The sequence below is a fragment of the Diceros bicornis genome, chromosome 9 (genome assembly GCF_020826845.1).
Source record: "Diceros bicornis minor isolate mBicDic1 chromosome 9, mDicBic1.mat.cur, whole genome shotgun sequence".
NCBI lineage: Eukaryota > Metazoa > Chordata > Mammalia > Perissodactyla > Rhinocerotidae > Diceros > Diceros bicornis.
This window is the reverse complement of record NC_080748.1, coordinates 19,243,333-19,258,089: the sequence shown is the minus strand read 5'-3', so window position 1 is coordinate 19,258,089 and position 14,757 is coordinate 19,243,333. Positions and strand designations below refer to the sequence as shown.

The 14,757-nt window shown below is 38.9% G+C and overlaps 1 protein-coding gene across 3 annotated transcripts in view; it reads left to right on the top strand.

Moving 5' to 3' along the window:
• The window catches only part of SMAD9 (SMAD family member 9), a 70,987-nt gene extending 62,739 nt beyond the window's left edge, over positions 1-8,248 (top strand). For all 3 annotated transcript variants that reach the window (XM_058548019.1, XM_058548020.1, XM_058548018.1), the window contains one exon: positions 4,723-8,248. In XM_058548019.1, coding sequence (XP_058404002.1) covers positions 4,723-4,866 — 144 coding nt within the window. In that variant the 3' untranslated portion in view covers positions 4,867-8,248. The remainder of the gene's footprint in view (positions 1-4,722) is intronic.
• The last annotated feature ends 6,509 nt before the right edge of the window (positions 8,249-14,757 follow it).

The following is a 14,757-nucleotide window of genomic DNA, read 5'->3' as shown; positions in this document are numbered from 1 at the left end:
GAGTTAGGGAGCTTGCCCCCTCCTCAATTTTTTGGAAGAGTTTTAGAAAGATAAGTATTAAGTCTTCTTTGAATGTTTGGTAGAATTCAGCAGGGAAACCATCTGGTCCTGGACTTTTATTTTTTGGGAGGTTTTTTGATTACTGTTTCGATCTCCTTACTGGTGATTGGTCTATTCAAATTCTCTACTTCTTCTTGATCCAGTTTTGGAAGGTTGTATGATTCTAAGAATTTATCCATTTCTTCCAGATTGTCGAATTGGTTGGCATATAGCTTTTCATAGTATTCTCTTATAATCTTTTGTATTTCTGAAGTGTCTGTTGTAACTTCTCCTCTTTCATTTCTGATTTTACTTATTTGTGCCTTCTCTCTTTTTTTCTTGGTAAGTCTAGCTAAAGATTTGTCAATTTTGTTTATCTTTTCAAAGAACCAGCTCTTGGTTTTATTAATTTTTTCTATTATTTTTTTGGTCTCTATTTCATTTATTTCTGCTCTGATTTTTATTATTTCCCTTCTTCTACTGATTTTGGGCTTTGTTTGTTCTTCTTTTTCCAGTTCCTTTAGGTGCCTTGTTAGATTGTTTATTTGAGATTTTTCTTGTTTGTTGAGATAGGCCTGTATTGCTATAAACTTCCCTCTTAGAACCACTTTCGCTGTATCCCATAAATTCTGGCATGTTGTATTTTCATTTTTATTTGTCTCCAGGTATTTTTTGATTTCTTCTTTGATTTTTTCATTGACCCAGTCATTGTTCAGTAGCGTTTTGTTTAATCTCCACGTATTTGTGGCTTTTTTGATTTTCTTCCTATAGTTGATTTCCAGTTTCATACCGTTGTGGTCAGAAAAGATGCTTGGTATTATTTCAGTCTTCTTAAATTTATGGAGACTTGTTTTGTGGCCTAATATGTGATCAATCCTGGAGAATGTTCCGTGTGCATTTGAAAAGAACCTGTATTCTTTGGTTTTTAGATGGAACGCTCTGTATATATCTACTAGGTCCATCTGTTCAAGTGTGTCATTTAAGGCCAATGTTTCCTTATTGATCTTCTGTTTGGATGATCTATCCGTTGGTGTAAGTGGAGTGTTAAAGTCTCCTACTGTTATTGTGTTACTGTCTATTTCTCTTTTTATGTCTGTTAATAATTGCTTTATATATTTAGGTGCACCTACATTGGGTGCGTAGATATTTACGAGTGTTATATCCTCTTGTTGGATTGTTCCCTTGATCATTATGTAATGCCCTTCTTTGTCTCTTTTTACAGTTTTTGTTTTAAAGTCTATTTTGTCTCATATGAGTACTGCTACCCCAGCTTTCTTTTCATTGCCATTTGCGTGGAGTATCTTTTTCCATCCCTTCACTTTCAGTTTGTGAGTGTCTTTAGGTCTGAAGTGTGTCTCTTGTATGCAGCATATACATGGGTCTTGTTGTTTTATCCAGTCAGCAACCCTATGCCTTTTAATTGGAGCATTTAGTCCATTGACGTTTAAAGTAGCTATTGATAAGTATATACTTACTGCCATATTTTAACTTTTTTTTTTTCTCAGTGTTTTAGTAGTCCTTCTCTGTTCCTTTCTCCTTCTATACAGGATTGATGGTCTCTTCAGTTTGACCTCTGTCTGAAAGCTCTACTCTTTAACTCCCTTCCTCCCTCATTTTATGTTTTTGATACATATCTAACCTCTTTTTTGTGGATTTGTATCCATTACCCTCTTATCATGGAAATAGACAATTTTTCCTATTTGTGGTCTTCTCTTATCCCCTTAAATCAGTCCCTTTAACATTTCTTGTAGCACTGGTTTCTTGGTGACAAACTCCTTTAATTTTTGCTTGTCTGGGAAATTTTTGATCTCTCCTTCTTTTTTGAATGATAACCTTGCTGGGTAGAGTATTCTTGGCTGTAAGTTTTTTACTTTTAGCACTTTAAATATATCATGCCACTCTCTTCTAGCCTGTAAGGTTTCTGCTGAGAAGTCAGCTGATAGGCTTATGGGGCTTCCTTTATATGTAACTTGTCTTTCTCTTGCAGCTTTTAGGATTCTCTCTTTATCTTTAAGTCTGTACATTTTGATTATGATGTGTCTTGGTGTGGGCCTCTTTGGGTTTATCTTGTTTGGGGCTCTCTGTGCTTCCTGTACCTGGATGTCTGTTTCCTTCCTTAGGTTAGGGAAGTTTTCATCTGTTATTTCTTGAAATAGATTCTCTGCCCCTTTGTCTCGCTCTTCTCCTTCTGGGATACCTATAACACGGATGTTAGTGTGCTTGATGTTGTCCCAGAGGTCCCTTAGACTGTCCTCACTCTTTTTAATTCTTTTCTCTTTTACCTGTTCAGCTTGGGTAATTTCTTCTAGTCTTTCGTCCAGCTCGCAGATCCATTCTTCTGTATCCTCTACTCTGCTTTTGAGTCCCTCTAGTTAATTTTTCATTTCCAGTATTGCATTCTTCATTTCTGATTGGTACTTTTTTATATCTTCCATTTCTTTGTTGACATTCTCTCTGAGTTCATCTATTCTTCTCCCCAGATCAGTGAGCATCCTTAACACTCTTAGTTTGAACTCTGTGTCGGGTAGGTTGCTCATTTCTGTTTCACTTAGTTTCTTTTCTGGGGTTTTGTCCTGTTGCCTTACTTGGAATGTATTCCTTTGCCTCCTCATTTTTCCTCTTTCCCTGTGCTTGTTGTCTACGTATTAGGTAGGTCAGCTATGCCTTCTGTTCTTGGATAGGTGACCTTATATAAGTGATGCCTTAGGAGGCTTGTAGTGTGCTTCCCTCAGTTCTCAATGTTCCAGGGGTGACCCCTATGTGGGCTACTGTGTCCTTCTATTGTGGCCTGTTTGCTCTCCCTGTATGCGCCCAGGGAGGCCGAGTTATGCTCCTGGCCAGCTGTTGTAATGCTCAGCTGCTTGTAGTTGTTGTGGGCCCTTCAGTCTCTTTATCAGGTGTGGGGAGCCCCAGCACAGTTGGCTGCAAGTTCTAATACCACATTTGTGTTGCAGTATTTCTTTTCAGTGAGTAGGCCCCCAGCATGGCAGGTTGTTAGGCTCAGGGCCTTACAATTGCTATAAGCCTCCATCCTTTAGGTCTCTTGTCAGTTCTCTGAGCATTGCAGTTGTGTGGGGCTGGCCTCAGGCACAGGAGCACCCAATTGTTTCAGGCTTTGGAAGGTGGGGCAAACCCGCTTCGTGGGTCTTTGAGAAGCACCAGTCTTCTGCAGCTGACAAGCCCTGCCTTCCACAGGTCCACGCACACAGTCAACACAGTCCTGCCCCTTGTGCGCGCCCCGACCTCCTGAAGTGGACCCAGTCTCTCCACGGCAGGAGCCCCACACACTCCACCAGCGCCCCACACTCTCCACCCACTCCTTGTGCACGCCCTGCCTCACTGAAGTGGGTTCAGTTGCCAGGCTGCAGAGAATCCAGTCACCAATCTGTGCAGGCCCACAAGTTGCCTAAGGGATTGTTGTTGGGTGGGGCCAGTCTCTAGGGTGGGCTGCCTGCCCTGGCTGAGCTGGATTAAATCGGTGCTCTAGTGGGTGGGGCAGACCCGGGCTAGCAGGCCCCAGGGAGAACTCCAATTGTGTCTGTGTCAGCATGCCCACACCAGGCCACAGCAATGGCTGCCGCCAATGTCCCAGTCCCTGGAGAGGTCTCACCTCTCACCGAGATGCACTCAGGGCTTATCAGGTGAGTCTCTTTTCACCAAAGCACTATGCACCTTTCTTTCTGGTGATTTTCGGTCGCTTTCTGAAACGGATGAGTTTGCACATGGGCCCTTTAAGAGCCGGTTTTAATTTCTTTGTGAACCAGCCCTTCTGCGGGTACTCCCCAATGTTTTAGTAGCAGGCAAAGTCAGATATTCTGCCACTTGTCTAGGTTTTGCTGGGTCCACAAAATGCCCACAGCGCGGGCGCTCCCTGGCTCAGGGCCCCGCTCGTCCAGGGAGGGCTGCGGACCTCTGGGCTGCTCCCGGGCAGCCGTGAAGCTGGCAGCTTCTATTCAAATTTATTGTTAAGCTTTAAAAGCGTTTTTTACTTTGTAAAGCAATTAACAAATGCCTAGAAGTCTTTTCAAACGTTCTGATGCTTTAGAGCCAGCAGAGGGCATTAAATTGCCATTAGTGAATAATCATTTGAATCATACAGTTATTTTTTCCAGGTCTGTGTTTTTAAAATTAGGATGAAATGCCAATATCTCAGAGGTAATTATTTCACTGTAATATAAGCTTGCAAAGAAATCTGATTTTCCTAGGATCAACTAGATGTAGTTCTCAGATATGCAACATTTAAATTCATAAAGCTACACAATTCACAGAAAACAAACTGTTACTAGTATTACAGGGACTTTTTAAAAAAATAAATCCTTAGCAAATATAACTACAGATGATCAGTTTGAAAGAAATTTAAAAGTTCTCATCACAAGAAAAAACATTGTAACCATGTGTTACATGTTGGAAACCAGTGTTTCCAACATTTAGAGCCCAGACCATCTCTAGGTCCGTGTATTTAGTCGTGAACTCAGAGGGAAGGCATTGATTTGGACTCATCTTAGGGTGTCTGGTTGGTGTAAAAGCTGTCCCGTGCTTACAAGAAGTCAGAGGGCATGTTCTCTCAGGTCTCAGGAGCCGCTCTGGGGCGTGGGCTCTGTGTCCACTGAGCTCTGTCTCGCGCCCCGGGAGGCTGACTGTAAAGTCTGGCACAATCACTCTTGGCTCCACTCTTCTTTTCAGGGTTGGGGAGCTGAGTATCATCGCCAGGATGTCACGAGCACCCCCTGCTGGATTGAGATTCATCTTCACGGACCACTGCAGTGGTTGGACAAAGTTCTGACTCAAATGGGCTCTCCACATAACCCAATTTCTTCAGTGTCTTAACAGTCATGTCTTAAGCTACATTTCTATAGAATAGATGCTATTGCAGGCAGTGGCTTATATCATTTCAGATTTGCAACTAACTGAAGTTTCTAAGTACATGTGTAAATACATATAATATATACTATTCATATTTTTTATCACCATTTGTTTTGTGCTTTCTAGTTAACCTGATGCCAGTACAATGTGATTACAAAAGCAGGTTTTTCATGCCTATGCTATAAAAAGCAGCTTCTTTTGTGGGAGGGAACAAATAAAAGGCAACTGTATCAATAGTATTTGAAGGGTGTTGGCAGAATAAAAGGCAGCTTTAGTCAGCCATGTCATTGTACAGCATGTTGTGTGGCTTATGAGAAAAATGTTAAAACTGTTCGTATAGCAAACGTCAGGTACTAGCAGCACTAGAGCAAATAATACTTTCAGACAAAACAAAGCAATCAAACCCATATAATTTAAATGATCTCACTTTTAGTGCTATTGGCAAGAAAAAAAATCAAGCTTATACAATTAATTACGTAAGATCAGACACATAAACTTTATTTCTGAAGTTGAAATACCTATAGCTGGACTATTGTGCTGATATTAAGGGTACATTTTAAACAGATTTAAACTGTGATTGGAAAAGAAAGAAACTGTGAAGCTGACAGTCATGTTGCCTTATAATCTACCACTGTAAAAAAAAAAAATAGGTGAGTGTAATATGGCAAGATAAATACGAAAATAGCATGAAATTAGCTATGTTCTCAAATTGCAAGGTGAGACCAGAACTTAGTTCACGAATCACGCAGGGAGACTCCTGCTTCCCACATGGGAAATCAGGTTCCTATTTTCCTGCTTATTCATGTCAGGTGGTCCTACAGACTTCCGAGTCTGCACGGTGAGCTGTAAGGCTGTGTGTAAGTCCTGTGTGGAGAAGCAGCAGGTAAAATAAGAGACTTGGACAAAAGCATCCCATGTTTACTTACACCTTCCCACATTCCCACAGTAAAAGTCTCTAGGTGAGGGCCCTCCTTTTGTCATATTTCCTTGCCTGGTGGCATATATTAACTATTTACAGATTACTAAAACAATGGTGAAGACTTTGAGAAAATCAAGACATTGTTGGGATCAAATTTATAAGTTATTTAACTTAGTGTCTCTATTGATTAAATTATCTACTGTCAAGTCTGGTAGCCTCTTATAAAGCTAATCTTATACTTGGAAATAACTTCCCAAGTAAAATGATGATAATTTCATAATTCCTATAATTTCTGGGGAACAGTGGTACTGAATAATAGGACATTAAAAAAATACGCAATATTAAAAACCTGTTCTTCTTTACCCTTGAATGGTAAAGAGAGGAAAATTCCCCAAAATTCTAGGTACTTTCGTATATTTATAATTTCCACCCACTAAACACTGCATTGCTTGGAAAAATATTTCACATCGTCTTAAAAATGTATAATTTAAGAAGGTAATTATGCTTGTAACAGATGGTACTTCAGTAATCCAAGAGGTTTCTTCATTTATACATTCTATCTCAACTCTTTCTAGCATTAGTGCATACGGTAGTTGTTTCTCATTAAATTGTATTCAAGGTAGAAATGATCATGTGAAAAAGATATATGAGTGAGCTACTACTGTCACTTCTTGTAATGACTAGTGTTATCTAATAGAAACTTTCATATATACAATAAAAGTTAAATATTACATTTTACATTAAAACTAGGTGGCCCATTTAGTGTTTAGAAAATCCCGTAGTTTATTGGTTCATCAACTATGTATTGTGCACCTGTATGTGCCAGGTACAACGTTAAGTACTGTGGTATCGAGTGTAAACAAGAAGCAGTCCCAGCCGTCGGGCTCAGAGTCTAATCGTAAATCTATTTGTATGGACATCTTCATGTTTCAGAACTTGTAAAACAAAACAAAACATGCAATCTTCCTTTTGCTTGAAAAAATGTGATCGATATTTTAATTATCTCTATTTCGAAACTTATTTCCCTTCTCTTCCGAGCAATCAGGTAATGGATGAAGACTGCTTTGGATAAATGCTACTTTTATTCTATGTCTCAAAGTTGCTTTTTTTTTCGCCTTTTGCTTTCCTATTTTCCAGTAATTCTCCATCTCCCTTTTTCTTGGAAAAGGCATTAATATGGTGAATCTTCCTCATATGAGTATCATTGCACGAGAGAGCCACAAGTATGTACGGTTTCTGCTCCAGAGGCCAGACATGGCTTTCTTGATCAAACTTATCCTCTGGAAATCTTATACTTTTGCAGAATTAATTAGAACTGGTTGCAGAAAAATGACATTAAAAAAAAAAAAAAAAAAAAACTTGAATTTTCCTGCAGCTTTGGGAAACCAGGACAAAATATTCCAATGAACCTGAATTATTTCTTCAAAAAATAAATGATTAAAGTGGTACATATGCATCATCACCAGTCATGTCTCACCAAAGGCCTTTATTAGAGTATGTGTGAAATTCAGAGATTTTAGAATTGATGAGAAATTAACCCTTCAGTCATTGTAACATTGTCACATTTTAATCAGCCTTTTTTTATTTTTGCTGGCAAGAATTGTCAAATGTTGTGATGCAGTATTTGATTTCAGACTTCTAAATATGCTCATTTTGCATTCATTCCTTGAGGTAGACAATCCAAAAAAATGTAATAGCATTTTTTTTTACAGCAAAGTGGACATACTAAGCCATTAAATGCATTAGCAATGCCAAACATATTTAAGGTTGCCATGGACAAGGGTCGTGCAATAGAGAATAATAACATTTTGGCCTGCTCACAAGACCCAGAACATGTATCCTGTTGTTCAAGCCTGTTTTTTTTGTTTTTTTCCCTATTAGAAAATTGAGATGTGAAAAGTTTGTTTTAGTTAGATGATATTTTGATATTTGCCAGTGCTTTGGAACTATAAAGATGTCACTATTCAACACATTCACTTTATGTTTTGTTATTTTTTTTACACTCAGTATAAATCAGGAAAAGATGGGCAGCAACCTAGCATTTAGAATCCCCTTTTCACTGTCTTCTAAGGAACTGAATACCCCCATGACAACAACAAAAGCATTTTATAAATATCACTTGCTAGGCTTTAAGCACCTGCTTAACTTTGAATGTGCCCTGAATATTTAGTATATACATTCAGTAAATAAAGCAAAATATAACATGCATTCCAAATTTTGTCTTGCTCTGTTATGATTTAATAGCTGAACTGTATGACAAGATTAGGTGATCCTGGCATATGTTAAGGATAAGTTCAAATTAATGTGAAACAAAAAAAGAAACTATTTCTATTTAAGTAATGCTTTTGATTATAATATCTAGGCTTCAACTGTCCTTCAGATGCACATCTATACTGTTATCTGATTGTTTATAATAAAGAATTCTGTACCTATATGTATTTTGGCTCATTTTTCCCTACAAACCTTATAGAAGGATACACTGCATACGGATCCTTAAGATGATCTTAAACCATCCTATTTTGAAAAATGATATGTTCTTAAAAACCAACATGCTATAGAGAAATTAGGCAATGGTTTTGAATTAAAAATCTTGGGATAACTGGCATTAAATATAGAATCTTGATGACACTTTGCTGTAATTTTAGAGTGGATATGCATAGAAGCTTTTTTTCTGAATAGTAGCAAATATTGATTCTGCAGTCTATAGGAAAGAATGAATAACTTTATTATTGTAAACATCCATATGTTGCTATATATTACCTATTAGAAAGGTGCTAAAGAAGTCTAGTAAGGAAAAACTAAGATGAAATCCAGGAGGAATATGAACATCTCTAAAAATGTAAATTCTCAATTCCTTCCATTTAAATTTCTTTCCAGTGTTAAAATGGAGGGGGGAAGTTGTAAATATTTCAAGAAAATTTAACCTTCTTATTAACTTGATCAAGGTTTTCCTTTTGTATTTTTTTTAGAAATGGAGCCCTTTATTCAAAAGAATATTGTGTGGAATTCCAAAATACAAGCAAATGAAAGACAAGTGATTCTGGTTCAGATGTAGGTGGGATCGTGAAACCTCTAAGTTCTGGAGAGCAGTGATAGTGTGTGGTTTGTCTTTGCATCTCCCCTGGTTCCTGACCCTGTTCTTGCAGCTAATATTTGGTATTGGCATTTAAACACTAACAAGTACAGATTTTTAAATACATCATGGTATAGGCGTAAAATACTGTCTTTAAACATTAGCACATCTTAGAGAAGGAATATTTTCATCATCCTAGAAATTTCCACGTATTTATCAGATGAGTCTCATGTGTCAGCTGCTACCAGGCACGCCCTGTAGGTACAGTGCCGAATAACAGTTTCTGCCTTAAAGGAGTTTACCAGGTTGTGGTGGAAGATGAACAAGTAAACCAGTAAAGGTCAGAGTGCTATCAGTTGTGACAGGCTGCTGGGGGACCAAGCAAAGACATCTCCCTCAGACCCTGGGTGGGTACCTGGGAAGGCTTCTGGGCAGATCCAACTTGCCTTCCTTCCCATCAGTTCCCTTAGCAAGTCATCCCAGACATTCCTCAGCCAGGTTAGGTGTCTGTTCTCTGTGCTCCCATCATAATTTGGGCTCCTCGATGGTCAGTTTTCAATTCCTGCCCCACGTTGTTTACTTGTCTCTACCAGGCTGGGAGCTCTTGAAGGGCAAGAATTGTATCTATTCATGTTCAGCATTTTCCAGCTATTGTTTAGGAACGCATTTGGGGTTCACATTGTAAAGGCAGAAATGCTATTTGTTTCCGATTCTCCTTTTTAAAAATCAGCAAGTATTTAAGTTCTCCTCTTCAAAATAAAAATAATTGCAAGCCGTGGCCAGCCCCATGGCTTAGTGGTTAAGTGCACACGCTCTGCTACTGGCGGCCCGGGTTCGGATCCCGGGTGCGCAACAACGCACCGCTTCTCCGGCCATGCTAAGGCCGCGTCCCACATACAGCAACTAGAAGGATGTGCAACTATGACAAACAACTATCTACTGGGGCTTTGGGGAAGAAAAAAAAGGAGGAGGATTGGCAATAGATGTTGGCTCAGAGCCAGTCTTCCTCAGCAAAAAGAGGAGGATTAGCACGGATGTTAGCTCAGGGCTGATCTTCCTCACTAAATAAATAAATAAATAAATAATTGCAAGCCTCCAATCGTGTTTCCAGTGAGCATGCTGCAGCTGGTGGGGATGAGGGAAGGATGCTCATGATTTGGTTTGGAAATAGATATTCAGCTGCACAGCAGTAGCAGCAAAGGTAGCTTTGACAGTTAAACAGTTAAAATTGTTTTTATTCTAAGCACTTATTTTCAAAATGTGAATTTGAGTCAAGACAAGGAGCATAAAGAATTCTGATGTTGCAGCACCAAGTTAACAAAGAGTGTAAAGAAAGACACCAAGTCTGAAAGTTGATCTGCATAATAATGGATGGTTCCATTATCTACATGCATCTGATAAAAATGTTAGGTATGGCCTGAGAATTACTCCAGCAATCTGAAAAACGATGTTAAATGGAGTAAATATAATGAAAATTATACTCAGTTTGGCTTTTAAGCCAAAAATTGCTCATACCTGCATATGTTATTTGGCAATAATACTTGCAAGTGACAGGCTAACTTCTCTCTAATCTCATCATTTAGAAAGAAAAAATCTCTAAAAATTCTAAAAATAATCCACTGACGTTTAATGAAGAGATGTCTGTGGAGAGAGGCGCAGGAGCAGGGGTCAGAAGACTTTTTCTTTGAGGAGCTGGATAGTAAACATTTTCCGCTTTGCAAGCCGTGTGGCCCTTGTTGACTGTTGCAGCTACTCAACTGTGCCATTGTAGAGCACAAACAGCCAGAGACAGTCAGTGGTGACCCTGGCTGTGTGCCAATAAAATGTTATGGACACCGAAATTTGAATTTCATATAATTTCCACATGCCACGAAATATTTTTCTTTTCATTTTTTTCCAACCATTTAAAAAGGTAGGAACTATTCCTAGCCCGCAGCAGTACAGAACAGCCTCTTGGTCGGATTTGGCCTGGGGCTGGGTGTCCTAGTTTGCCCAGCCCTGCTCCGGAGGATGAGAGGCCATCTTGAACGTTCCAGTCACAGCCACGCTCCCATCTGAGACACCCCAAGCCCAACCACCAGAACCCCTCAGCTATGCTCAGCCAACTCACAATGTTGTGAGCCAAAAAAAAAAAGGTTATTATTTTAAGCCACTATGCTTTGGGGTGGTGTGTTAGACAACTGAAACAGTAGTCCTAACCGTCATTCACGTGTTTGGAATGTTGATGAGACTTGGTCTTTGTTCATCCAGAGGCCTCAGTGAAAGTAGCTTCTCGTCACAGAGTGCAGGCATGCCGATGTGAGATCACTTGCAATGTTTTATGTGGTTGCTACTCTGGTTCTGTTCAGTATCCCGGCTCAATTGACTTTGCCAGTATGTCAGCTTTTTAAGAGATCTTTGTTCAAAATACTTACTTCGCTCTCCCAGGCTGTGTGAGAAGGCTTGCCATTTTGGTCACTAGAAATAATCAATTCCTGCCTCCTATTATTGACACCAGAGGCGAGCTATTACATTTCCCAGCAAGTGTACAGTGTAGGTGGTAAGGCGGCACTGGCCTCTGAGGACACTGCTGTTGCGGCCACTGCTGTGCTTGGCACAGTCACTGCACTGATCCCAGCCCTGGCCTTCAGCTCGCTGCTAGAGGAGAGTTCAAGCCTGATGCTCTCCAGGTCAGAAAGCACCCAGCCTTCGTCTCCAAACAGGGCACCTGAGTGTTGCTCTGTGTGTCTCAGTTTTAGGTTCTCATTGCCCTTCAGACTGGGCAACGCCTGGCCTGGGCAGGGGCTGTAGTCACTTTCCAGTTGCTAACCAAGCAGGAAGTGTTCAAGAAAGCAAGACATTAGATGGACTGTATGTCTCATTTAAAGGTAGCAAATGTCTGGGACCAGTGAGCAAGGGGCAGTTTTGATTGTTGCTAACTCTAAAAGAGTGAACAAGAAATAGAAGAGAAGCAGGAGACACGGGAACACGTCATTTGCACATAAGGAAGAGAAGGGTGCCCAGGTAAGAGAGGATGCTTGGCTTTTCTTGCACAGGCATATCCCTGGCTGCCAGAGTCCACCTACTAGCACAGGAGTCAGGGTGCACATGTCGTGGAGGTTCTGCAAGTCTAATAGGAGCCTGTGAACAAGGGTCTCTGAGCACTACCCTGCTAAAAGCAAACTTGAGTTTTCATACTAGCAGACAACTTTTTGTGACCGTAGAAAAATGTTGATCTAAGACTCAGGTACCCTCATATTTTGAAAGGAAATAATGGTGTCACGATTACCCTCACAATCCCCCCACAGATGATTCTAATCAACATGATGAAGTGCAGGTATGTATGTGTATTTTAATATAATTATATTACCATAATAAATAGTAATAAACTTTTGTGCAAATATTTAATATTAATTTATTACTATTAATATATCCTCCGTCTTATTAGATTTTCAAAGGCAAACGGTATAAAATCTTATTAGTGCTGAGAGTGGTCTCCAATTTGAGGACAGTAAATGATACAAGGTCCAATTATAAGAGAGGAAAACAAATAGAAAATCTCATAGTCATAACTTCTTTTCTGGTTGTTTTTTCAGCTCTGTTTTCGTTCTCCTGCTGTGGGTACTCTTGGTCCTCTTAAGCCCAAATTACAAATAACTCATGAAAATCCGCATCTGTGCTTAGCAAAATACATCTTAAGAGAGGCTGCATGCGTTTCTACTGACTGGGTAGGGTAAAGCTATGAAATGGAAAGATTTATCTATTTTGCTGCAGTAGATGATAACAAAAAAAGTTCATTTCCAATGCTTTAGAAGAATACAAACAGTTATTTGTAGGGTGGAGTAATATATGTTAAGGATAATAGGGAAAAGTTGCCCATGTCCTGATTAGAAGATGAGATCAACTCACCTAATTATCAAACATATCAAATATTTTCACTAAAACGTTTTAAAAAACATTAGTTAACTTTAAACTCATTAAAGCAGTATTTTAATCAGACTTTTTTTCTATAGTGAGACAAGTCTGCTAAACAAACGATAGTTCAGTCCTTTTTCAAACTGCTATCTGAACACAGGTCTTGATGTCTGTACCATTCAACAGCATCTGTTGTCATGATTATAATATTTATTTTCACAGCTAAAGGAAGTGAGAAACTGAGGGAGTAATAATGATAAACAAGAATACTAAATTTTCCATGTCAGTTACACAGAAGAAATCAGGACTATTTGACAATATCTGTATTAATTATATTTTCTAATGCTAGGAAAAGAAACAGGAAATTATAAATTAACAATCATTTGAAAGATCCCAAATTGAAGCCTTTTAAACCAAGACTGGAAACCCAGAAGCCATAAAAGAAATGTCAGCTATGTTGAAATATACAAAAATTAAAAGCCTGTATGGCAAAAGATACCATGAAAAAGTAAATAGGCCAATTTTAGACTGGAAAAAATGAATAAAAATGACATAGGGTTAATTTTTATAATATTCACCAGACTTTTGCACATTGAGTAGGAAAAGGGAGCCTAATGAAAAAACAGACAGAAGATACGATTAGCCAGTTCACAGAAGAGCAAATCTAAATAACCAACAAGCATATGAAAAGGTGCTCGAATTTACCAGTATTCAGAGAAATGCTAATAAATGTTAACAACCAGCGGTACATATCTATCAAAAAGGCAAGAGTTAAAAAAGAACAATAATTCCTACTGCTGGCAAAGATGTGAGGAAAAGAAACTCTCCCTTGTTGCTGGTGGACATGTGAAGTGGTATAGCCTTTTTTGGGGAAAGGAATATGACAATATCTATTTAAAGGAAACATATATCTATATATCTCCCCCCACCCAGCAATCCCATTTCTGAGAATCTACCCCAAGGCCATAGAACCACTAGAACATACCGGTACATAAGGACATATTACAAGGATGTTTGCTGCAGCATTGTTCATAGTGGCAGAAAATCGGACACCGAGTGAATGCCCATCAACAGTGGAACAATTGAATATGATGGTACATTCACATCATGAGATGCTCTGCAGTCATGTAAAGGAATGAGTCAGAGCTATATAAGTGACTCCAGGGGACTTCTACACAGTCCTAGTGCATAAAAAAGCAGTATATTGACGTGTGTATAATGTGCTCACATTTTTATGTAACAATGACAGTTGCACATGTGTATATATGTGTGTTTATATAAAATTACATGAGCATGGAAAGAATAAGGAAGAATACATGCCAGATTGCTGGCATAGGTTACCTGGAAATCGGCAGTGCATGGAAGACAGAGGGTTGAAGAATCAAAAAAAAGGACTGAAGAGGCAACCTAAACAAAAAAAACCTCACAGTAGATACAAATGATTACATTGGGGTATTTATATAAATTATATGTGTATGCATACAGAAAGTTAAAAAAATTTAGCATTTATTGAAGTGCCTACTGTGTTCAAAACTAGGCACTTAAAAGTGTCAGCTCCTACTTTAGCGACAACATGTACTGTGGAAAGAGCATCGTTTTTGGAGACAGAAGATTTAGGTTCAAATCTTGGCTCTGCCTCTAACCAACAGTAAGACCTGTTTTATAAGTCACTTAACTTCTCTGAGTTTCTTTCCTCATCCAAAAGCAGGGACAATAATACTTGCCATGTTTCAAGGTTCAAATGAGTTAGCACATATGAAAGTACTTCCTAAACATAATCAGGCTTGGTTTAAATAAAATTTAACACATTCCAAAACCCAGGGCTTAATATACAAAGGCTTTATTCTTAAGGCCCAATGATAGTGTGTCCATTGTCAAATGCAAAGTACATGTTCAAATTGCACTGGCCTCACCGTGATTATTTACACGGGTCACACTGCTCTTACAACAGTGTCCAGTAAATAACTTG